The 24,915-nt window shown below is 43.0% G+C and overlaps 2 protein-coding genes across 2 annotated transcripts; one reads left to right on the top strand and one right to left on the bottom strand.

Annotated features, from left to right (window-relative positions):
• Positions 1-242: 242 nt before the first annotated feature.
• Positions 243-13,570, bottom strand: LOC109414078 (STAM-binding protein-like). Its single transcript, XM_029854345.2, has 4 exons — positions 13,357-13,570; positions 12,223-13,265; positions 2,044-2,146; positions 243-913 (listed from the first exon to the last, which is right to left on the bottom strand). The coding sequence occupies exons 2-4, from the start codon at positions 13,260-13,262 to the stop codon at positions 854-856; spliced, it is 1,203 nt and encodes a 400-aa protein (XP_029710205.1). The 5' UTR covers positions 13,263-13,265; positions 13,357-13,570; the 3' UTR covers positions 243-853.
• A 4,287-nt stretch (positions 13,571-17,857) lies between these two features.
• On the top strand, positions 17,858-19,464 carry LOC115256111 (vesicle transport protein SEC20). The gene is made up of 3 exons (XM_029854367.2): positions 17,858-18,129; positions 18,189-18,361; positions 18,489-19,464. The coding sequence occupies exons 1-3, from the start codon at positions 18,049-18,051 to the stop codon at positions 18,949-18,951; spliced, it is 717 nt and encodes a 238-aa protein (XP_029710227.1). The 5' UTR covers positions 17,858-18,048; the 3' UTR covers positions 18,952-19,464.
• Positions 19,465-24,915: the final 5,451 nt, after the last annotated feature.

Raw genomic sequence — 24,915 nt, 5'->3', positions numbered from 1 at the left:
TCCTCTCTGGAGCCACCATCATGATCGACCTCAGATTCATCGCTCCCTACGATGTCTAGCAGAGCTAGCTTTACCGCGGGTCTTTGGAATTCTCCGAAAGTATAGTCATACTCATGGAGCAGATAGTTTAGTTATACACAAATAAATTTGTTATGTTGCAGCTCTTTACTTATATTAGATAAAACTATTACGAAACGTAAATAGCGTTCTAGTGAAGTCATCAGAAATAAATGTGCACATACTTACGTGTTCAGAACAAAATTTATTCTTGACTAATTAGTTCGCCTCAATCAGACATTAGGATTTGAGTGTATAGTATTAGCCTGTATCTACACAAGCATGTCAGAGAATCGCTACAAAACTAGATAATAATTACTTGATACGTTTTTAAAACAGCTGAACAAAAACTAACAGAAAATACAGAAAGGTCTCCTACACATTCTTGCTTGTAACACTGAAAACTCTACAATTTCGTTTTAAGCACTTGACAAAATGGGGAAAATTTCAACACACACATTTAGCATTTATCAAACGAACTGTACAATTTAAATTTGACTAAAAAGAAATCTCCTCGTTTCTGTGCACACTAGTTATCTGCCCTGCTGATGCTACAATATGAAAACTCCTATGTGTAAATAGAATCCTTCCAATCTAAACCTAAGGCGGAGGAAAATATATCCTGTTATGCTCACGATGACGCAACATATACCAAATAAAGCTTATCACACACCATCCGTTTGGTTTTCGTTCGGGTTTTTTTGCTACATAATACACTATCGAACACTGACAATGTGGCGCAACCTATGTGAATGTTTTTTTTTTGTTTTCTTCTTTCAATCCGTTCCGACGGAGTTTACCGTAAATCGACCACCTCAATTTTGGCTGTATCTTCCAGTACGATGTGCAGTGCTTCCTGTTTGTCATCCAGGGCGAATAAGAATGTAATAAGATACATTTATTTGTTGGTTATGTTGGTAATACAACAATCATGCCATTATCTTAAGGACAAACATCTTAAAATCCCGCTTCAACAATGCAACAAAACTTCAAACGCACAAATCTCAAGAAGTAATCTTCACACAACAGTGTATTTCATTATTCTATTCTTGCTCACTCGTAATAAGCTTAAAATAAGAAAATCAGGTACGCTGGTTTTGTTTACGAAGAGATTTGTGCCCTCGAAATCGTGAGTAGGTGCCAAAGTCGGCCATTGTGGCGACCATTTTGGGATTCTAATAAGTCTGTCCTTAAAATATTGTTGTACTGATGTCAATAAATGTGAAAGTTAAATTAAATTTTTATTATTTTTTATTGTTAGATCTTTTTTGATGTTTAGATGATAAAATGACAGCAACGGCAACTTGAATTACTATCAGCCTTACAGTTTCTGCTCAGGATGTGTGTAAATCAATGCATCACAATAAGAATAGATTAGTAGATTGTTAACCCTTTCCTTCTTACGACTTTAAAAGACTATTTCTATACCAAAAAAAGCGTTTCCGAAAAAAGAGCTTGAACAAAAGTTATTGTAAATTAGTTAAATTTTTCCAAATCAATGAACAACATTTTTAATGCTAATCAATAGGTTTTTGATAATTCACCAATAGTTCCACTATTGAAACAAGTAGTTAGTAGTTGGGTTAACCTTATGAGATTACAGTCATATTCTGAAAATTATTGCTTCATATTCATTTAATTCCGTTTATCCCGAGTTCGCTATAGAGCAACCATGGTAGAGGTTAAAAAAAAACATAAAAGAAACAACATTCCACTGGACAAAACTGAACGAAACAGTAATTCAGGAAAGATCAACGACACCAAAATAACCGCACTGATACTGAATTTAATTGCTACTCTTCATTCTCGAGAAAGAAAAAAAACTGGGCCGATAGAAACTCTAAAAATACAAATAGAAAAAGAAAAATGCCTTCAAACATAATGTGGCGAAAAGGTTAGATACATGCCTTACCCTAAGACAACAATTCCCAATGTGTGACATTAATGACAGTATGATTCTATATTTTAAAAAAATCCAGTACTTACCATAAACAATGGAGGATCTTTTGGATGAGGATGAAATCCAGTTAATCGGCACTGCGAAATGTAGTCTAGTCCGTAGTTGGGCGTTAAGCAGAAGAAGCCAGTTCTGGAAGAAAAACAAAATGAGTAGATGTTAATGCTTGCATGAGTTTTTGTGTAGGTGTTCGAACCTGTTATGGATATAGGGGAAATTAGTGTATTTTTGGTAGCTTTGGTCTGCCGTGAATCGCAAGTCAGTCCCATATGTAAAAAGTAGGCATTGAGAAAATGGCCTCTGAAGTTTTCAAATTCGATTTTTATGTGAAACTCTAAAAAATCGCCATGAATTGTAAACTTCTGCGATCATCATGAAACCTTTACACATTGTTTCAAACGTGAAAACGTAACAGTGAAAAATATAAAACTGGCTAAAATATTGTCAGGTTTTGTACTGGAGGGTGCACAAGTTCGTAATGGGACTGACTTGCGGTTACATTTCGTTATGGGACAATCTGACTTGGTGTTGTTTTTCAATTTTACTGAACAAACTATCTATTATTTTGCACGCAGCTGAAAGATCATCCGAAGAAAGCTCGAAAACGGCCATTAAGGCGAAACTGGAAGCATTTTCTCATTTTTTTGGTTTTTGATTTTTCATTAAATAACGAAGCAATATTTTCAAAATCGGTTTTCGTGCACATGTAAAGCATGGATCAAGGTATCTTCTGATTTTTTTTTGTGGTGAAAAAAGTTTTCCATTTTTGCAGAAACCATTTTTTTGTGAAATTTTATTCAAAAATGGTTTCAGCAAAAACCAAAAACATTTTCCACCACGAAAAAAAATCAGAAGATACCTAGATCCATGCTCTACATGTGCACGAAAACCGATTTTGAAATTATTGCTTCGTTATTTTATAAAAAAAAATCAAAATCCGTAAAAGTGAGGAAATGGATCCAGTTTCGCCTTAAATCATGTTTGCCCAAAATGCAGATGGGACTGACTTGCGATTCACGGCAGTGATGTTGGGATGTTTTCTGAAACCTGCTGAACTCAAAACTGGCATCAAAACTTTTCCAACCTAACAGAATAATAATAACCACGTTGCGAAGGTTCGACACATGACCGACTTCTTTGTTGACTATCTCGTAATTCGTATGCATATAGCGACGATGGTACCATGGTACCTCCAGTTCTGGCGTTTGATTTGAATTGGACGAATCTAAATAGGAATCACAGCAGACTTAGGACATATTCAAATCAAACGCCTGAGTTAATCATGAACAAAGTCAGAGGATGATGTCGAGGTAGGATAGTTGGGAACTTAAATACGCAGCTAATTGTGTATAACTGCTCATGCGCACTACTCCCTGGTCGTTGATGTAATGAGATAGCTTGTAGATCGGGCTCATCTTCTTGATGAGTTTCTTGGGTTTTCCATTACCCTGTGACAGAATCGCTATTTCATCGGGATAACGCTACAACCTGTACAATACGCCAGAGAACATTTTCCGTGCTAGCAACTCCGCTTCTTCTATAAGTTACCATTTTTTTCTGTACTTTAATCCTACGAAGGTAGTTCGGTATACAGCGGTGTACGTAGGCAATCGCTCTCAGAAGGCGTTCCCATTTGGAGAAGTTTCCCCAAAGAATTGCTTCCTCGTTGGAGCCACCAACCCTTCCTAGGACTAGGAGAATCAAACAAGGTCGAAGCTATTCGTCCGTAACCAATGGTACCAATTACGATTTCTTCGGCCACTCCGCTTGCGGACGATATAGGAAACTCGGCCCTCGAAACCAGCGGGATTTGACGTCAGTGGGTGGACCTTTCCCCCACTTGGTGGCCTCATCGGCTACGTTATGTTGCGTAGGGATACATCTCCATTTTGTTGCCTCCGTTCAGCTCAGGATCTCTGCTACTCAGGGATTGGCGGCATGCACCGTGCGGTGCGAAAAAAGTGTGCTTAACACAATCTCAAGTGCTTGTCTCCCGTTTTGCCGAGAGATAGAGACGTATGGGTGAGAGCTTTCGTAATTGTGGGAGAGGCAAATCGCAGCACTAGCTCTACGGCGCAGAGGGTAATGCACGGTGCTTGGGACTGTGCTAGTCAACAAACAGAAAAAAACACTTAATAAATTAATTAGAAAGTTTATGTTTTCGGCAAAGTTGTTAAGCTTGTCAAGGATTGACCAATGATAGGTCATTTGATTCAACATTTTCCCAACCATGCGTAGTGTCAAGCAAAGTGCAAAGCACGGAGACGAGCACAGAGAGAGTGCATACGACAGAGCGTGAGATACAGGAGACCTCCAGCGCACGGCAAAGTAAGCGGGCAACACACAACCGATTGTACTCGTCTCCTTCTGATTTGTTGTGCTGTCTCGTAGCAGCGTGTACGGCACGCAAAGAGTTTTGAGTCGCACCCAATCCCTGCTCCTACTCGAAATGCCACGAATTGCCGATATATGCAGTGCTCCCATAAGGTCCAACCGCGGAACCAACAATGAATTTGATTTTAGTGGAGCTACCTTTGCTTTGACCATCACCAGTGTGCAAAGAACCTTGTCATGCACCACTGTTCGAAAGTAGGCGGCTGCAACGAACACTTCTTCTCTTGCGTCCGTGAAGATGTGCAGGCCCTATTTCGGTGGAGGAAAAACCATGAAAGCATGACCGGGAAAGTCGTACCTTGCTTACATGTTCCAGTAGGGCAATTCATCTTTGCCAACGATTACGTGGTTGTGAACGCCTTCCTGAGGCAGCCAGAGAAGGCCAAGAATTCTCTCTGCTTCGTTTTCTCTATCGTTGTTGATCACCTTTGGTTGATGCTGCTTTGCTTCTTCAACCCATTCAAATAGTGCTGTGGAGTTCTAATGACAATTACGGGTTTCGAATCCACTACGAGCGTAAACCTGTTAACTTCCAGGGCAACATTTATCGCTTCTGCTTCCTAGATGTAATGTCTTGATAATCGCTTGTGTTGCCTGTGGGAATTCTACTTTGCGTTCCTTCGCATTGAGGTTTTCAATTAATCACGCTTGACAGGGAGAACACGTGGCTCCGAAATTTCCTACCTCGGGTAGAGGTGAATAACAAACCAATAACTAAAGAAAACTAAATCATATCTAAATTTGAAATTCTTCAGTTTGTCATGAATAGCCAAAGGATGACACATAAATAACAAAACATGCTATCATTGTATAATTTTTAATTGACGAATTATTATTGAATAGTATAATAACATATCTCCACGTTCTGATTGACGGACGGCACTTCTCCGACATTATCGACGTCAGGACCTATCGTGGCGCCAACATCGACTCCGACCACTATCTGGTGATGGTCAAACTGCGCCCAAAACTCTCCGTCATCAACAATGTACGGTACCGGCGACCGCCACGGTACAACCTAGAGCGACTGAAGCAACCGGATGTCGCCTCAGCATACGCGCAGAATCTCGAAGCCGCGTTGCCAGACAAGGGCGAGCTCGATGAGGCCCCTCTAGAGGACTGCTGGAGTACTAGGGGTCGCAGTACCGACCACTTTTTGTGAGTACCGGTATTTCGGTACTGGGGCTTACCGTACCGGTAGAACCGGTAAAATACCGGTACTGGAAATTCTTCACTAAAATGAAGAAAAGTCTTCTTTGCGCCTTAAATCTGCAATTTTTAGGCGTTTGTGAATTCCAGTTTTCAGGGATGGCATAAAATTTCACCAGAAAATACTAAATTAAACGAAAATATACAAAGAAATAAGTTGTATTAAACTGTTTTTGGAGCTATTGGTTAGCTTCTGCGTATTTTCACAGGCAGTACTTGGTCAGTCTAAAATGAAACAGGAACAACCTTACATATACCCAAAACAGATAGATAGCTGCCAGATGAAAACAGGAGATTTCACAGATATTTCCATGATTATGTTATCAACGGATTCTAAAAACTGTAAAAATAACAAGAAAACCTAATCTTACAAGTTTTATTCACAGCTAGTATATCCATTTCCAAAATTCAACGTTCAGCAATCAATGATATACTGGATTTGCAGAAAGGATGCATTTATGAAATATTTGTTTATCAAAGTACTTGGTTTTGAATGTTTTCGTTTATTTCCAGTGCATATTGGTCGTGTTAATGATCGGATTTCAACACTTCGGGAGAGATTTCCCAATACCGATAGTATCGATACCAATGATCAGTCAGTACCGGTATTTCGGTACCAAAAATTGGTCGGTAATACCGGGATTTTCGGTACCGGTATTACCGGTACTACATCCCTATGGAGTACAGTGAAAGCAGCCATCAACGACGCAGCCGAGAGCACCATCGGGTACGTGGAACGGAATCGACGGAACGAATGGTTCGACGAAGAGTGCAGAACGGTTTTGGAGGAGAAGAACGCAGCGAGGGCGGTAATGCTGCAGCAAGGGACTCGACAGAACGTGGAACGTTACAAACAGAAGCGGAAACAGCAGACCCGCCTCTTTCGGGAGAAAAAGCGCCGCCTGGAAGAAGCGGAGTGTGAAGAAATGGAACTGCTGTGCCGTTCCCAAGAAACACGGAAGTTCTATCAGAAGCTCAACGCATCCCGCAACAGCTTCGTGCCGCGAGCCGAAATATGCAGGGATAAAGACGGAAGCCTCTTGACGGACGGACGTGAGGTGATCGAAAGGTGGAAGCAGCACTTCGATCAGCACCTGAACGGCGTGGAGAACGTAGGCACGGGAGCCCACGGCAACGGAGGAAACGACGACGCCAGTGCAGCGGAGGACGGAAATGAACCAACTCCCACGCTGAGGGAAGTTAAGGATGCCATTCACCAGCTCAAAACCAACAAAGCAGCTGGTAAGGATGGTATCGCAGCTGAACTCATCAAGATGGGCCCAGAAAAGTTGGCCACCTGTCTGCATCGGCTGATAGTAAGGATCTGGGAAACCGAACAGCTACCGGAGGAGTGGAAGGAAGGGGTAATTTGCCCCATTCACAAGAAAGGCGACCATTTGGAATGTGAGAACTTCAGGGCGATCACTATTTTGAATGCTGCCTACAAAGTGCTATCCCAGATCATCTACCGTCGTCTCTCACCTAAAACAAATGAGTTCGTGGGAAGTTATCAAGCCGGCTTCATCGACGGCCGATCGACAACGGACCAGATCTTTACCGTACGGCAAATCCTCCAGAAATGCCGTGAATACCAGGTCCCAACGCACCACCTGTTCATCGACTTCAAAGCGGCATACGATAGTATCGACCGCGCAGAGCTATGGAGAATCATGGACGAAAACGGCTTTCCTGGGAAACTGACTAGACTGATTAAAGCAACGATGGACGGTGTGCAAAACTGCGTAAGGGTTTCGGGTGAACTATCCAGTTCATTCGTATCTCGCCGGGGACTGCGACAAGGTGACGGACTCTCATGTCTACTCTTCAACATCGCGCTGGAAGGTGTGATGCGACGAGCCGGGCTCAACAGCCGGGGAACGATTTTCACAAAATCCGGTCAATTTGTGTGCTTTGCGGACGACATGGACATTATCGCTAGAACATTTGGAACGGTGGCAGAACTGTACACCCGCCTAAAACGCGAAGCAGCAAAGGTCGGACTGGTGGTGAATGCCTCAAAAACAAAGTACATGCTGGTAGGCGGAACCGAAAACGACCGGATCCGTCTGGGTAGTAATGTTACGATAGACGGGGATACTTTCGAGGTGGTGGAGGAATTCGTCTACCTCGGATCCTTACTGACGGCTGACAACAACGTGAGCCGAGAAATTCGGAGGCGCATCATCAGCGGAAGTCGGGCCTACTACGGGCTCCAGAAGAAACTGCGGTCGAAAAAGATTCACCCACGCACCAAATGCACCATGTACAAAACGCTGATAAGACCGGTGATCCTCTACGGGCACGAGACATGGACCATGCTCGAGGAGGACCTGCAAGCACTCGGAGTTTTCGAGCGACGCGTGCTAAGAACGATCTTCGGCGGTGTGCAGGAGAACGGTGTGTGGCGGAGAAGAATGAACCACGAGCTCGCTGCACTTAACGGCGAACCCAGCATCCAGAAGGTGGCCAAAGCCGGAAGGATACGTTGGGCAGGGCATGTTGCAAGAATGCCGGACAACAACCCTGCAAAGCTGGTGTTTGCAACGGATCCGGTTGGCACAAGAAGGCGTGGAGCGCAAAGAGCACGATGGGCGGACCAGGTGGAGCGTGACTTGGCGAGCATTGGGCGCGACCGAGGATGGAGAGCGGCAGCCACAAACCGAGTATTGTGGCGTACTATTGTGGATTATGTCTTGTCTTAATGATGTTGAACAAATAAATGTATGTATAACATATCTCGCGCTTAATATCATACGGGCGTATCTACAATGATCGATTTCTCTTCATCGACTTTCTCTTTGGTAAACAACTTGGCCTGCAAATCATTTTCGGTTGTTTAATTTATTAATTTTCTACTGTCCGACGTTTCGGCAACTGTCTTTTGCCTTCAACAATGGGAGAATAAACTCCTCTCCTCTTCTTGGCGTAACGTCCTCACTGGGACAAAGCCTGCTTCTCAGCTTAGTGTTCTATGAGCACTTCCACAGTTATTATGTTTCCAGTTCAAAACCGAATTAGCGACATTTTTTCTTTGACTTCCGCTGCTTTTGCCTTGCGTTAAACACAATGTCGGAAGTGGGGCGCTGTATAGAGCACCAGGTGTACAATACAGCGCCCCACTTCCGACATTGTGTTTAACGCAAGGCAAAAGCAGCGGAAGTCAAAGAAAAAATGTCGCTAATTCGGTTTTGAACTGGAAACATAATATTAACTGAGAGCTTCCTCTGCCAATGACCATTTTGCATGCGTATATCGTGTGGCAGGCACGAAGATACTCTATGCCCAAGGAAGTCAAGGAAATTTCCTTCAGGAAAAGATCCTGGACCGACCGGGAATCGAACCCGTCACCCTCAGCATGGTCATGCTGAATACCCGTGCGTTTACCGCCTCGGCTATATGGGCCCTACATTGGAGAATAAACATTGTTTGTTTGTACTCCGAGATGAACCAGCCCTGGGCTGAAAATCTCGTTAATAAAGATAATAATAAATTGTTTCTTTGTTGTATCTTATTGTTTTACATAGTGGTTTGTTAAATTACTTACTAGTTGTCTGTTTTCTGTCAAAATTGTCTGGCGTAACTCGTAACATATGTCCGTCTTTGTGTTTGTTTCGTATCAATGTCAATATTATCAAATTTCTATATTCTTTGGTCTGTCACTGTTCTTGTTTGGTGCACTATTAACTGTTTACTATTGGTTTCTGTCGATTTGTCTAAGCCTATTTTTGGTTTGTGTTTGTGTGTGTATTTTGTTTATAATTTCTGAGTAGTTTGCCCTTCTGTGTCAGCTGTTCGAGCCCGTATGAAGTTGATCATCAATATTAACGTTGAACTTTTCGTCATTGAAATCATCGTCATCATCAAACATTTGAAAGCAGTTTTTTCGTTCAAAACAAAAGTTCTTGCTATGAAAATATATTCACTGTACTCCACATGAGGAATATAATGCAGTGAATATATTTTCATGATCTTTGTTTTGATTTGCAGCGAGAAAACTGCTTTTTATTTTCCGAAAAATGATGACGAATGCTTGAGCCTTAACTTCTTTTCTCGATCAGCCTAGATAGCTGTGTAGTGTCGGTAGCGATTGTCTCAATTATTGGCTAAAACTAACACTACAGACGGCCTTTTCCGGTGGTAAGAATCCACCAACAGGTGACCCCTAATTCATGGTGTGATGCGGCTTTATGCTTACCGTGCCTAGGAATGAATAGCTAGGGGGGTCTAATAAAAACCTAACCGCTAACGGAGCCTGTGGAGTACCAGGGCGCCCTCCACAGTATGTTGACCTTACTGCGCTAACCGGAGCAATGGTGCAATGGACCTTGTGTTTCTCCGAGACAATCAGCTGCCCTTCTTTAGTCTCACTTGAGGCTAAATAAGGGCGGGATTATGAAGATGTTATTAATTAGTTTAAATTTTCACCTATATGGTTTCGCATTATGCGATTTACACAGTGTATTCTGTGTATCCTCGCCTTTGGCGTTTTCCAATCGATACCGATCTGGTTTTGTTGCTGCTGTTGTTGCGAAGAGTTTAATCTTGCATAGTTTGGGTAGTGGCTACGGTTAGGATAGCTCAGATCAATCTTCAGCATAAAAGAACAGCAACAATCAATCTTTGCAGACTTATGCAAAATGGTTCAGCACAAGTGGCCTTGGTCCAAGAACCTTACTTCCGTAAGGGGAATTTCTATCTAGGAAACCTTGTGAACCCGGTGTTTGCTACCTTCAGTAAACATGAAATGACAAACTCGCGTATAATGCCTCGAGCCTGTGTGCTTGTCAACAACGCAATGGTTGCTACACTCATCTCTGAACTAACTACTAGAGATGTATGTGCTATCACAATCGATGTATCTGTTGGAAACCTCAACAGGAAATACGTTTATTGTTCGGTTTATTTACCGCATGATGAACCATCCCCTACGGATGCTTTCAAGCAAGTCATTGCATACTGCACTTCAAAAGGCCTTCCGCTAATTGTTGGTAGTGATGCTAATGCTCACCATATAATCTGGGGCAGCTCAGACATCAATTTGAGAGGCTCCAGTTTGATGGAATACTTAAGTAGTACAGATCTTGCATTACTTAACATAGGCAACCGCCCAACCTTCATGGTATCTGCTAGAGAGGAAGTGTTAGATATAACGCTTTGCTCTAGCAGAATTAGTCACGAGCTGACCAATTGGCATGTGTCAGATGAAGAATCTTTATCTGACTATCGCTACATCTTTTTTGAACATTTAAATGTTACTTCGCAAACATTGCGTTTCAGGAATCCCCGGTCAACAAACTGGGATCTCTTTGCCGATTTGGTTGCAGTAAAATTTCATGGATACTCACCATCCATTGACACTCCATGTGATTTAGATGATGCCGTTGATACTACAACGGCCTTCATCATGGAATCTTTTGAAGAAGTTTGCCCTCTGCGGTCTGTGAAGACCACAAGAGGAACCCCTTGGTGGAACTCTGATCTGGCGAAGCTCAGGAAACAATGTAGAAAGAGTTGGAACAGACGACGTTCTGTTGGATTGGAGGCTTTCAGGTCGGCTCGCAAGGCCTACCAGAAAGCTCTTCGGTCTGCTGAACGATCCGGCTGGAAAAACCTTTGTACAAATGTTTCCAGTCTGAGTGAAGCCAGTCGGTTGAACAAAATCTTAGCAAAATCTAAGGAATTTCAAGTGAACGAACTTCGTTTACCAAATGGTGACTTCACTTTCTCTGATGAGGAAGTTTTGGAATGTTTATTCAGTACACACTTCCCCGGATGTGTGGATATTACATCTACGGATGAACCTGATGTCTTTTCTGGTAGTTATGATTCTTTAGCTTCGGCTCGGAGTATCATAACTTTATAATCAATTGAATGGGCACTGAATAGCTTTGCTTCTATTTTGCTTCAGAAGGGATTTGATCATTTCAAACATGTTTTGAAACAACTACTTGTTTGCAGTTTTGCTACAGGGTATATTCCCAAATCCTGGCGGGATATTACTGTAAAGTTTATTCCGAAAGTGGGTCGTGCGTCGTATGAAGAAGCAAAGAGCTTCAGACCTATCAATTTGACCTCTTTTCTTCTGAAATGCTTAGAACGCATTGTCGATCATCACATCCGTGATGTTTATCTGGCTAATGTGCCTCTTCATGTGAACCAACATGCTTACCAATCTGGAAAGTCCACTGTGACTCTTTTACACAAAGTTGTTTACGATATCGAGAAGGCATTCGCTCAAAAGCAATCCTGCTTGGGTGTTTTCTTAGATATCGAAGGTATCTTTGACAACGTGCTTTTCGATGCCATATTGGAAGCCGCGCGGGGTCATGGTATATCTCCAATGATTTCCAATAGGATTCATCAAATGCTCAAAACCGACATCTCTTTTCGACATTGCGTCAAGCGGCGAAAATGAAATTGAGTGTTTGTGGATGCCTCCAAAGGGGAGTCTTATCGTCACTTTTTGGGAATCGCGTAGCAGATACGCTATTGAGGCAACTCAATAGTAGCGGGTTTCCTACTATAAGTAGGACTACCTAACATTGCTAGTCGGTATGTGCATCAGCAGACGAGTAGATTAGCCATAACAAGTTCAAATTACTTACTCCTGATACTTTGGCGAACACACGATGGCAATCGCCTCCTCCAGCATCATCTGGTAGGAACAGTGCGTGTGCAAATCCACCGACGACAGGAACGCCGTCTGACTCGGATGCGTGTGGATCCACCCGAGCGTAATCAGATTGTGCTGATCTTGGTAGTTGAAGATGTCCTCCTCGTTCATCGTTGTGCAACTGTCCGAGGTACCTCGCTGCTTCGGAACGATCACGTGCGTAATAAGGAGTCGGTTTTGTGCCAAGCGGCCCGCCAGGATGCCACAGGTTTCCACGTTGCTCGTGGTATTGTGGGAGGCCAGAGCAAGGAATTTGGCCATCGTGTTGGTAGGGACTATCACAGAGCGCAGACTGCCCGCTTGGACCGAAGTGGGCGAAGGTTTGAGCGTCCGGTCGAACGCCGGCTTCGGGAATGGTTTAGTGTCTGGCAGAAGCAATCCGCCACCGGACGAGCGATTGGGATCCGTTGGGAAATCATTCGGATAGAGGACCCGATCCAGCATGCCCGGATCGACTAGCATGGAGGGCGGTAGCGAGGGCGCACTCGGCTCTGGCAGGTTGACGGGTGGCGCTGCTTTGGCCCTGTCTCTCTCCTCTCGCAGGCGTTTCTCTTCCAGCTCTTTTTCCAAGCGTTTCGCTTCCAGAAACTGCTGGTACTCCTTAGTGTACTTTTCCTTAAGTTTTAGCTTTAGCTTCTCGGCGATCGGAAGAACCTCTTTCAGTTTCTTCTTATTCTGCATTTTGACATCAGCGGAAACAGTTTTGTACTCGGGATGAGTCAGAATTTTCTCCACAAACAGCGTAATAAATCTAATGTACAGTATATAAGCGGCATCGATGTTTCCCTCTTGCATGTAAACATTGGCCATGCGAACCATTTCCAGGCCCGATCTGTAGTATCGTTTGAGGGGAATATTTGGATCCACTTCAACGCTATTACTCATCGATGCCAGCTGCTTTAAGCGCTCCTGGGGTTCCACGATTCCCATCTGAGCCGACTCGGCGGTCACGAGATCCATCCTCAGTGACATTTTCTGCAAAGAATGTTATCGATCCAAAACAAAAAAGTTAAATTTCAGTCCAAAATAAAAACATACAAATTCTTCTTATCTCCTACCCACTTACCGATCCTTCCGAGTGAAATCGACTGCCTTCTTTCCTAATTTTCAAATAACCCACTAAATTATATTCAAAATAAAACTTTCACAAATTAAAAATATATCGATGTTCTTCGTGCACACTGCTGCCTCCTGATCAACACACTGAACTTTCTCCCTCAGCAAAAGTTTTATGTTTGGTTGGGAACGACGACGGGTGGTGATTCATACCACGGACGGGGAAGCCGCACTATCCTATAGGATATACCTATGCACTTTTGTTGCAGTTTTGACGGCTCGGTCGTTTCGGTTCGACGGTGAGAGAGCGCTGTGCTCCTCTCTGGATGCGCGTGTGGAGACGGAACAAAACAACAAAATGAAAACCATGATAATTGAGCGACAACAATAAAAATGGAACACGCTCGTTGAAAACTACTCTAAAGTGAGTCGTTTTCGACTCACTTCAATACTTTTGCGAAAACTGTCAAAAGTGAGTAACATTTTTTTACTGAACTGAGTAGCTTTCTACTCTCCCAGAAGAAAATTTAAGTTTACTCACTTTTGAGTAATGGCTGTACAATCCTACTCTCCCGTAACGGCCAAAAACTTGTAAAAATTTCAAGTCCGCTCATGCAAATGAGCAAAGTTGCAATTTTTCGCCAAATAGTTTTTTTTATACATCAGTTTAAGTAATTGTTTATAGCGAAAACTATTATTAGAACAGCAAGGTAAGTCTCCCACTTGAAATAAATCCAATATAATGGAATAGTCTCATTAATGGCCACGAAAATATTTTGCAGGAATTGCACAAAAGGATACCCGAAGCCGATAGACATCCATGGATCCGTTACGGGGAAATCGGTTCGAAAGGATTATGGGATTACCATTCACATCGCTGCTAGCTCTCAAAAGAGCAGAAGGATCGCCCGTGGGTCGTCAACGATGCCGATCGATCCAAAAAGGAAAGACCATGGACCTTGCAAGGAACAGACCGAAGGAAGCTGATTCATGATTTTTTTTATATATTTTTATTGTAAATGTTTATGTTTAATGTCCACGTAATTTAAATTAATAAAGTTGATTAGCTGCGTATTTTAATTCGTTTTATTGTTATTCTTATAAGCATATTTTCTAAAAAATAATTAGCAAAAGTGAGTAGCAGTTACTCACTTTTGCTTTTATCCAAATAAAGAAAGTGAGTTGAAGCTACTCTATTTTTTTAAATTCCACCGTTACTCAAAAGTGAGTAACGGGACTTTACTCTCTTTTGAGCTGTTCCACTTTGTACCAAAGTGAGTCGAAAACGACTCACTTTAGAGTAGTTTTCAACGAGCGTGAAGATTGGCGTGTTGCGATATTAATCATCATGAACGACGTCAGTCAAGAAGGTAGATCTTTGAGCCGACAATCTCGACAGTGGCAGCCAAGATGGCAGCGGCGTCCCGATTCGTTCATAGAGTTTTGCATCGAAATTTAACCTCAATTTTCTCCCCGAGAGAGAAAAGAACGGCAACGAATGGGAATCAAAACAAACCACCGGAAAATGTCAAAATTCGTGTGGGAGAGAAAAGGAAGGGACGAACGAGAATGAACCAAACGTTCATTCGTGACGTCATCTTGCAGTATCCTATTGGTGGCTCGATGGATGGGCTGTCCGTATAAAAATGAACTATAGAATTCTGCAAGGTGACGTCACGAATGAACGTTCATTTGGTTCATTCTCGTTCGTCCCTTCCTTTTCCCTCTCACGCGAATTTTGACATTTCCGGTGGTTTGTTTTGATTCCCATTCGTTGCCGTTCTTTTCTCTCTCGGAGAGAAAATTGAGGTTAAATTTCGATGCAAAATTCTATTGGATACACAGAGAAAAAATTCTATTCAGTGGCTGAGCTGGTCTTACTCAGAAATCGAAAAATCCTTTGTTTTCTTACTCAGTTTCGGCTAAAAGTGGGACAACCCACTCTAATTTACAGTTTATTTGTTTACAGATAAAATTCCAGTTATCGGTGGATATCCATCGGAAGCCGTCAACCGCAACTCGCCTAAGAATTGGCCCGTTTGTTCTGCACAGATTGAACTCGGAATTCATTAAGGAAACATACTGCAGTTCAATCTAAAGTGACAGTACGCCCCGAACAAAAAAAAATCCCCATACAAACTTTAATTGGGTTCTTAAATTAAGAAAAATGTATCGATTTTTTGATTTTATACGAAAGATCACCTTTTTTTGAGCCACTATGATTTTTTCAGATTTTTAGAACTTTATTTTGATACCTAAAATCAATTCCAAAGAGATTTTTTGAAATCACCTTTTGACAGCTGGGTAACTGTTTGACAGTTCCATCCAGTACAAAATGCGACGAGGGGTGATAAGACAAATCGCTTCCATACAAACTTTAAATTGATTTTTAAATAGGTTCCCGGGCATCAAAATTCATGAAAATTTGGATTTTGGCTCAGTTTCGTATGCAGATTCAGAATATGGTATCACCCCAACAAACAATTTTGTTGTACAAGAGTGGAACAAACCACTCTTAAGCAAACTTTAGCTTAAGAAACTGTTATACAGCTAATTTTGTTTCTTGGGACAGACAAACAGACGTAACACTCTTCAAAACGGCTTGGCACATGCATTTAACGATCAATTCAAGTTTTATTTGATTTGCGCGATTGTTCCACCAGATGCGCTAGGGTTCGATCGCTTTGACGTTTGCCAGTGTACACGTTGCTGAATGATGCAAACGAATATTATAGGCAATTTGTGTAGTAGTGTGCGTGTCAGCAAAACGTCAAATCCAAATCCATCATGGCGGACAGTGTCGCGCGCGGTTCTACCAACAGTGTGCTCATAAAAATGACACCGGGCAAAAGTTTTTGATGAATTTCCTCTAAGAGTTACACGCAGAAAAATATATGGTAAACTCAAAAGAATTCTGCATAGTTTCAACAAATTTTATTGTAGACTCAGAGCTTACCAATTATTTTTCTTGATTCAACAAATCCACAAATTCATAACAACAATTGAATTTATTGTTTCTAAAAATGCCCGAAAACAACAAACTGTCACAAGCAAAACATTTTTTTTTGTAACAAAAATACGATTTATCAAATCTAGAAAAAAAATGAGTTGAAGCAACAAAAGAAGCCATATTGAAACTAATATTTATATTTGTTGTTTCAACAAACATAAATTTTAAAACTGGCCCATCCCATGTTTTGATATTAAAAACAGTTTTATTGGTTAGATTTTATTTTCATTAAGAACATAATAAAACATTTCTTTTAAACTATCAAGTTACACAATTTAAGATTAAATGCATGCTACTATATACATTCTGATAACGCTCTAAGGTAGTGTGGCGCGGTTCCTTTTCTGCAGTGCTAACTTTGTTGAATATTCGATCTAAAAGAACAAGTTAAAGTGAAGTTAAATAAAATTAGCAATCATATAAATCAATCAGTCGTTCTGAAATTACCTTCAACTTTCCTCATACGATTTCCTTTTTTTCATAGAATCGTTCCTCATCTTCGGAAAAATTGCTGAAATGATCGATTTTATGAGTAAAATTACAACACCGCAGAATACACTTACCTTTATTAACAGTAGCAAAAACCAGAGCAAAACAAAAATCGAAAAAACAACAAAAATCACGATTTTTGCACGAAGCACTTTTCTCTCAGCAATTTCGCACAAAAAAAGGTTCACTGTTTACTTTACAAAATCAAAATGGTGATCGTAATACATCCAGATTGTTGATTCTAAAAATATGTTTGATAGACACAATAATAAATGTTTGTTGACAACACAATCTGGCGCAGATATGATTTCAATTCAAAAAAATTGTTGTTTTGATGATATAGTAGAATAGAATCAAATAAAGATATAAATTGATTCAATGCATACAAGAATGGTAAAAGCAAATAGACGCGTTTTTAGGTTTAACGTATAGATATTTTTCTGCGTGTACGTCTGTTTGTCTGTGATGGTATAGCGCATTTAGTTCACCACTGGACTATCGCACTAGTTTTCACGAGTGCGAAAACGCAAATAGAAGTGCGCGATTGCATCCAATCAACTTGGTGTCTTCAGAGCACTTATTCAGCATACATCGAAGAAATAGTGCGCCGAAGACATCAATTTGATTTGATGCAATCGCGCAGTTTTATTTACGTTTTCGCATCTATGAAGACTCAGTGCGCAGTCCAGTGGTGAACTAAATGCGGTATATTATCTCAACATCGCTAAAGAAGCCAATTCCATTTTAAAAATAGTTCCCGGGCACCAAAAATGATGAAATTTTGGATTTTGGCTAATGTTTGTGCGGAGATTTCGATTATGCAATGATCTGGATACCCCTAAAGAACCCAATTCAGGCTGTATTCTAAAATTCTGTACGGTGTAATCAGAATATATTCAGAATATGCTGGTGGCTACGGTGTAACGTGACGGCTCACATGCCTACCCAGCACGCCGCCTTATAATGACAGATGCATCTGCTGCAGCAGCAGCGAAGCACAAAGAAAACGAACGAAAACAAAAACACAAAATTCGGTGATGTGTCACTGTAACTGGCGGATGGAAAAAAGTTTTCTTGGCAATGTAATGTAAAAATTCAGTGAACTTAACAGTTGTTCCAGGACCGAATCTCGCGATACGTTTGTACCGGGCAACAGCGCATCCGTTCCAGTGGCGGTCTTGGCAAAAAAGTACCGTAACAACGATGGAATCGCACAAGTACACATTGTCATCGATCCGGCAGGACATCGTCGACAACAATCTGCACGCAAAGGCGATTATTCAGGTAGGATAATAAAGTTTTTTTTTTGTAATTCAGTACAAACTCATCGATCTCGCCTACAGGATATTCTTGCATTCCGTGGATCGATAGCCGAGCTCGACACTCTGAACGAGGCCGGCCGGGGAAAGATCGCAGCGCTCAGGAAGTGCATCGAACGGCTGGACGACTGGGCCCGGGATGAGGGCGATCCGGACGTGTTCAAAGAAGTGGACCAGCATCGGGAGCAGTTCTCAAAGTAAGTTTTGCGTGTCGTTTGGCATAAAGTCCTATCGCATACAGGACATTTGATAATATAATGGACATGTAAAGATGGTGCCTTTCGATAATGTTGCGCTCCCATTTGATTTCATCTGTGCTTTCAGAACACTTCAAGCATTCCGCAAAGCAAACATATCAACCATGTTGGAAATAGAGAAGCAACAAAAGGACGAACTCTTCGCCCTCAGTCCAGAAAGCGAACTTCGCCAGCGACATCCGGCATCGTCGTCGGCAGGAGCCAGTAGCACCTCCACCAACAATAAGCAAAACCGGTCCGCTCTGCTATCGCAGCAGGAAAGCGTCACCGATCGGATGCGCTCGATATCACAGCAGCTGTCGGAGACCACCCACAAGAGCGCCGCCACCCTCGAGACGCTCATCTCCTCTAGCAGCAGCGTGGAAGGAACTCGGGATGAGTTGTTGAATACGGCCGGAACCATCTCGCAGTCGGGCAAACTGCTTAAGAAATATGGCCGACGGGAGTGCACCGATAAAATACTGCTGTTCTTCGCATTTTCCTTCTTTCTAGCTTGCGTGTTCTACATTGTGCAGAAAAGGTTGTTCTAAGTACCACGTGATGTTGTTCCTGTTTTCAAGTTGCCAACACTTCCTTCTCTGTTAGTAGTCTCTTCGGAAATTGTTAGAAGGAAAATAATCTGTTATTTTGTCTTCGTTGACTACGGAAACCGGAAAGACAACTTCCCAGCTTCTTACTGCGCAGAAGGATTGCCAACGGGGGTTAAAAAGCGTTGACTATGTTTATATCGAGTATTAGGCATGTTTTAACTAAATTGTATGCATGATGGAACCTGCAGGTGATTTGTTAGTTTTATCAGTTTCAGAATATATCTATTCAAGGCTTATTAGCTAGCAACGTATTCTATCAAATCTGATACAACAGGAAAGTGAACAGCTGATGGGACGTTAACATGTTCCATTCTTTCTACCGATTCAACGATGTTCTGTTCATAAGGCAGACAAAAGGAAAAACGAAGATCACACTGATATTGAGCATTTACTATCTAATAACTACGAACACAAACAAAATCTATTTATTAAATAAAAAGCAATTAAATATGAGTTCCACTCTATTTTATTTTTTGAAGAATCTGTAAAATAGGATACCACTTTAGTAGATTAATTACTCATTATTATTTAGACAACATATTGACATTGAAGTTAGGCACCAACTACTTTAAAAGAACTCAAACTCAAAGATTCGTCGTGGTGGAATATTTAAAGGAATTTCACCTAAAAGAGTAGGACAATCGATGTTACCATTGTGGAGTTCAAAGACAAACAATCGCTGATAACTTACGTTTGCGTTGAATGTATGGTGTCCAAATGGGAGCAACATGCCCCGACATACTCCGACCGAAATTCTGACGCTCTGTGGAAAGAAACCCGATGTACATTGAATTTTTATAATCTTGTTCAGACATAGCGTAAGATGGATATAGGAAAGCGAAGACACGGCATGCTGCGGTGGGCTGGGCATGTAGCTTGTATGCCGGAGGAACGACAAACTAAAACCATATTCAACAGAGAACCAGGAAGGGGCCATCGGCTTTGTGGAAGGCCGCGCTCGCGTTTTCTTTTACAGTTGAGGAGGACTCAAGGACTTTAAACGTTCAGGGCGACTGCGACTGGATGCAATTGGCTCAGGACCGAGACCAGTAGTGGAGGCAAATGCTTCATTCGGCGTAGTGGTAGACTTATCGCTACGAGCTGTAGCCCTTCAAGTATAAAGTACTTACTTACCTTACCGATCAGGCTAAGGCCGGGGTGGCCTCTGCTGTACATAGTAGCCGCCTCCATTGCACTCGGTCCATGGCTGTTTGTCTCCAGTTCCGCACTCTGTGTAGGGTCCGCAGATCGTCCTCCACTTGGTCGACCCACCTAGCTCGCTGCGCTCCAAGTCTTCTTGTACCGGTCGGATGACTCTCGAGAACCATTTTAGTCGGGTTGCTATCCGACATCCTGATGACGTGACCCGCCCACCGTAGCCTCCCGATTTTCGCGGTATGGACGATGGTTGGTTCTCTTAGCAGCTGATGCAGCTCGTGGTTCATTCGCCTTCTCCAAGTCCCGTCTTCCATCTGCACTCCGCCGTAGATGGTACGCAACACCTTCCGGTCGAAAACTCTAAAGGCGCGTTGGTCCTCTGCACGTAGGGTCCATGTTTCGTGCCCATAGAGGACGACCGGTCTAATCAGCGTTTTGTAGATAGTTAATTTCGTGTTACGGCGAACTTTATTCGATCGTAGAGTTCTGAGGATTCCAAAGTAAGCACGATTTCCTGCCATAATGCGCCTCTGAATTTCTCTGCTGGTGTATTCGACACATTAATGACTAATCCGATTCGCCTGGCTTCACTCTTTAGTCGGATGTACGTTTCCGCCATCGTCTCAAATTTACGAGCAATAATATCAATATCATCAGCGAAACCAAGCAGCTGAACAGACTTCGTGAAAATCGTACCACTCGTCCCTGCTCTCCTTATTACACCTTCTAACGTAATGTTGAACAGCAAACACGAAAGACCATCACCTTGCCGTAACCCTCTGCGAGATTCGAAGGGACTCGAGAGTGTCCCTGATACTCGAACTACGCACATCACTCGATCCATCGTCGCCTTGATCAATCGTAGGTATCAGTTTATCCGGGAATCCGTATTCGTGCATAAACTGCCATAGCTGTTCTCGATCGATTGTATCGTACGCCGATTTGAAATCATTGAACAAGTGATGTGTGGGCACGTTGTATTCGCGGCATTTCTGCAACACCTGGCGGATGGCGAACACCTGGTCCGTTGTAGCGCGTTCACCCATAAATCCAGCCTGATAATGCCCCACGAACTCTCTTGCAATCGGTGATAGACGGCGGCATAACATTTGAGAGAGTACCTTGTAGGCAGCGCTCAGTACAGCGCGATAGTTCCCGCAATCCAACTTGTCGCCCTTTTTGTAGATGGGACACACGATACCTTCCATCCATTCCTCCGGTAATACTTCCTCCTCCCAAATCTTGGTAATGACCCAGTGTAGTGCTCTCACCAGTGCTTCTCCACCGTATTTTAGAAGCTCGCTTGGTAGTTGATCTGCTCCAGCGGCTTTGCTGTTTTTCAACCGGCCAACCTCCTCCTCAATATCTTGAAGGTCAGGGGCCGGAAGTCTTTCGTCCTGTGCACATACGCCTAGATCTGTTACCACGCCACCTTCGGTACTTGCAACGTCACCATTGAGGTGCTCATCGTAATGCTGCAGCCACCTGTCGACCACCTCACGCTCGCTCGTGAGAATATTCCCGTGATTATCTCGGCACATGTCGGCTTGTGGCACAAAGCCTCTGCGCGAGCGGTTCAGCTTCTCGTAGAACTTTCGTGTGTCCTTAGCGCGGTACAGCTCTTCCATCGCTTCGCGATCTCGTTCTTCCTGCTGGCGCTTCTTCATCCGGAAGACTGAGTTCTGCCTGTTCCGCGCCTGTCTGTAACGTGCTTCATTCGCTCTCGTACGGTGTTGCAGCATTCTTGCCCATGCTGCATTCTTCTCGTTTTTCAACTGTTCACATTCGCCGTCGTACCAGTCGTTTCTGTGATTCGGAGTCACGAAGCCTAGTGCTGTAGCCGAGGTACTACCTATGGCGGATCGGATGTCCCTCCAGTCATCTTCAAGTGTAGCTGCGCCAAGCTGCTCTTCCGTTGGTAGGGCCACTGCTAACTGCTGCGCGTAGTCTTGAGCCACTTCTACGTTACGAAGTTGCTCGATGTTGAGCCGCGGCGTTCGACTTCGACGCGTGGTGATAACTGTCGAAAGTTTTGAGCGCATGCATACAGCGACTAAGGGTCTGTGTCAATTGGCGAATTAAAATTAATTTTCACTTAAACTTGACAGTTCGATAATTATTTCCTTAGGAGAACTGTCAAGTTTAAGTGTTGAACTGTCAAATTTAAGTAAAAATTAATTTTATTTCGCCAATTGACACAGACCCTAAGTAGTGATCCGAATCTATATTCGCACTACGGTATGTGCGGACGTTGGTTATATCTGAGAAGGATTTACCGTCGATTAGAACGTGGTCGATTTGGTTTTCTGTTTGATGGTCGGGTGATCTCCAGGTGGCTTTGTGGATATCTTTGCGGGGGAAGAAGGTGCTTCGGACTACCATACCACGGGAGGCTGCAAAGTTTACGCATCGCTGGCCGTTATCATTAGATACGGCGTGCAGGCTGTTTCGCCCGATTACCGGTCTGTACATTTCCTCCCTTCCTACCTGCGCGTTCATGTCGCCGACAACGATTTTCACGTCACGCGGCGAGCAACCATCGTATGTTTGCTCTAACTGCGCGTAGAACGCTTCTTTCTCGTCAGGTCTCCCTTCGTGTGGGCAGGTCTCCCTTCGTGTGGGCAGTGGACGTTGATGATGCTGTAGTTGAAGAAACGGCCCTTAACTCTCAACATGCACATCCTTGCATTGATCGGCTGCCACCCGATCACACGTTGTCGCATCTTGCCCAACACTATAAATCCTGTTCCCAGTTCATTGGTGGTGCCACAGCTTTGGTAGAAGGTAGCCGCTCGATGCCCGCTTTTCCACACTTTCTGTCCAGTCCAACAAAGTTCCTGCAACGCCACGATGTCGAAGTTGCGGGGATGTAGTTCGTCGTAGATTATCCTGTCACATCCTGCGAAACCTAGTGACTTGCAATTCCATGTTCCAAGTTTCCAATCGTAGTCCTTATTTCGTCGCGTGGGTCTTTGCCGATTGTATCGAGTCGTATTTTCTCCTATGTTATTCGCAATGGGGATTTTTACGGGTGGCTTATTGGGCCTACGCCAACACTCCTGTCTCGCCGGAGGGCCATCGTGCCAGTTCTGTTTAACGTCCCAACCAACACTGGGACGACCACGCTTATGGATCTAGCTGGGCGTGGTGCAACGTTTCTTACTCAGCCGCTGGATGCCAGAACAGACGCTGTTTGAGCCGCACCTCCTTGGTGAACAGACGCTCGGATCGTACCTTCTATTCTATTCTATCTAGCTGAAATCAGAAGGACAACAGTGTCCAGGCTGCACTACCAGCTAAGCACACAACTCTTAGCTGGCGGTCTTTGTTATCGCTGACCCGTGGAAGCATGAGGTAGGAACTTGTGAGGACCAGAGCTATGTTGGACGCTCTCCTAAGCGACTCACCGTTTTGCCGCCCGTTTTTGAATTTTAGGAAGACCTTTGATCCGTGGAAGAATGGGATTTGTTTCCTTCAAACGAGCCTCTCCGATGACGGGTTTACAGTCTTTCAGCCTTTCAGGGTCTTGTCTATCAGTCTAATTAGTCCGGGTAGTGGGTCTACTCGTAGATGTTTGTATGATCCTTCGTTTATCTTCTTCGCCATTTGTTCGTCGTAGTCCTCCTTGTCCATAATAACAATTGCGTTACCTTTGTCTGCCTCCATGTACTATACTGGTTTCTTTTTAACCCATTTCCGCCCAGTGATCTATTTATAGATCAGATGCATCGAACGCCCAGTGATCTATTTATAGATCAGTAACTTTTGCGATAACTGCGGAGAAATGAAGCATTTTGGAAGACTGGTGTCTTCAGCAAAGTTGTTGAGAAGATCAAGGACTCTTCGATAGTACGTAATTTAGTACGTATTCGCTCCAGTAGGTGGCACTAGTGATCACGAAACATTGTGCTTTGCCAGGTATTTCGTCAACAGCCATTGACAATACTGTCGCCTTCGTATCTTGAGAATCAGACTACATAGAAAAAAAATATATTCAGCAAAGTTGATCAGGACATCAAGAGCTATCCGATAGTGAACAAGTTGGTTCTAGGTTTATCCGTTAGGTGGCGCTAGTGAGTCCTAAAAAATTTAAACCTCTGTATCTCGAGAATCCGATTACATAGAAGAATTTTGTCTTCGGCAAGGTTGATCTGGACATCAATAGCAATCCGATAGTGAACTAGTTGGTTCTAGGTTTATCCGTTAGATGGCGCTAGTGGGCTCTAAAAAAATAAACCTCTTTATCTCGAGAATCAGACTACATAGAAGAATTCTGTCTTCGGCAAAGTTGATCAGGACATCAACAGCTATCCGATAGTGAACTAGTTGATTGTAGGTTTGTCCGCTAGGTGGCGTTATTGAGTTCTAAACAAAACAAATCTCTGTATCTTGAGAATCCGACTAGATGAATTTCGTCTTCGGCAAGGTTGATCAGGACATCAATAGCTATCCGATAGTGAACTAGTTGGTTCTAGATTTATCCGTTAGGTGGCGCTAGTGAGTCATAAAAAATTTAAACCTCTGTATCTCGAGAATCCGATTACATAGAAGAATTTTGTCTTCGGCAAGGTTGATCTGGACATCAATAGCAATCCGAAAGTGAACTAGTTCGTTCTAGGTTTATCCGTTAGGTGGCGCTAGTGAGTCCTTAAAAATTTAAACCTCTATATCTCGAGAATCCGACTACATGGAAGAATTTTGCCTTCGGCAAGGTTGATCAGGACATCAATAGCTACCCGATAGTGA

Source organism: Aedes albopictus, chromosome 1, assembly GCF_035046485.1.
Source record: "Aedes albopictus strain Foshan chromosome 1, AalbF5, whole genome shotgun sequence".
Taxonomy (NCBI): domain Eukaryota; kingdom Metazoa; phylum Arthropoda; class Insecta; order Diptera; family Culicidae; genus Aedes; species Aedes albopictus.
This window is presented reverse-complemented; position numbering and strand designations above follow the sequence as displayed.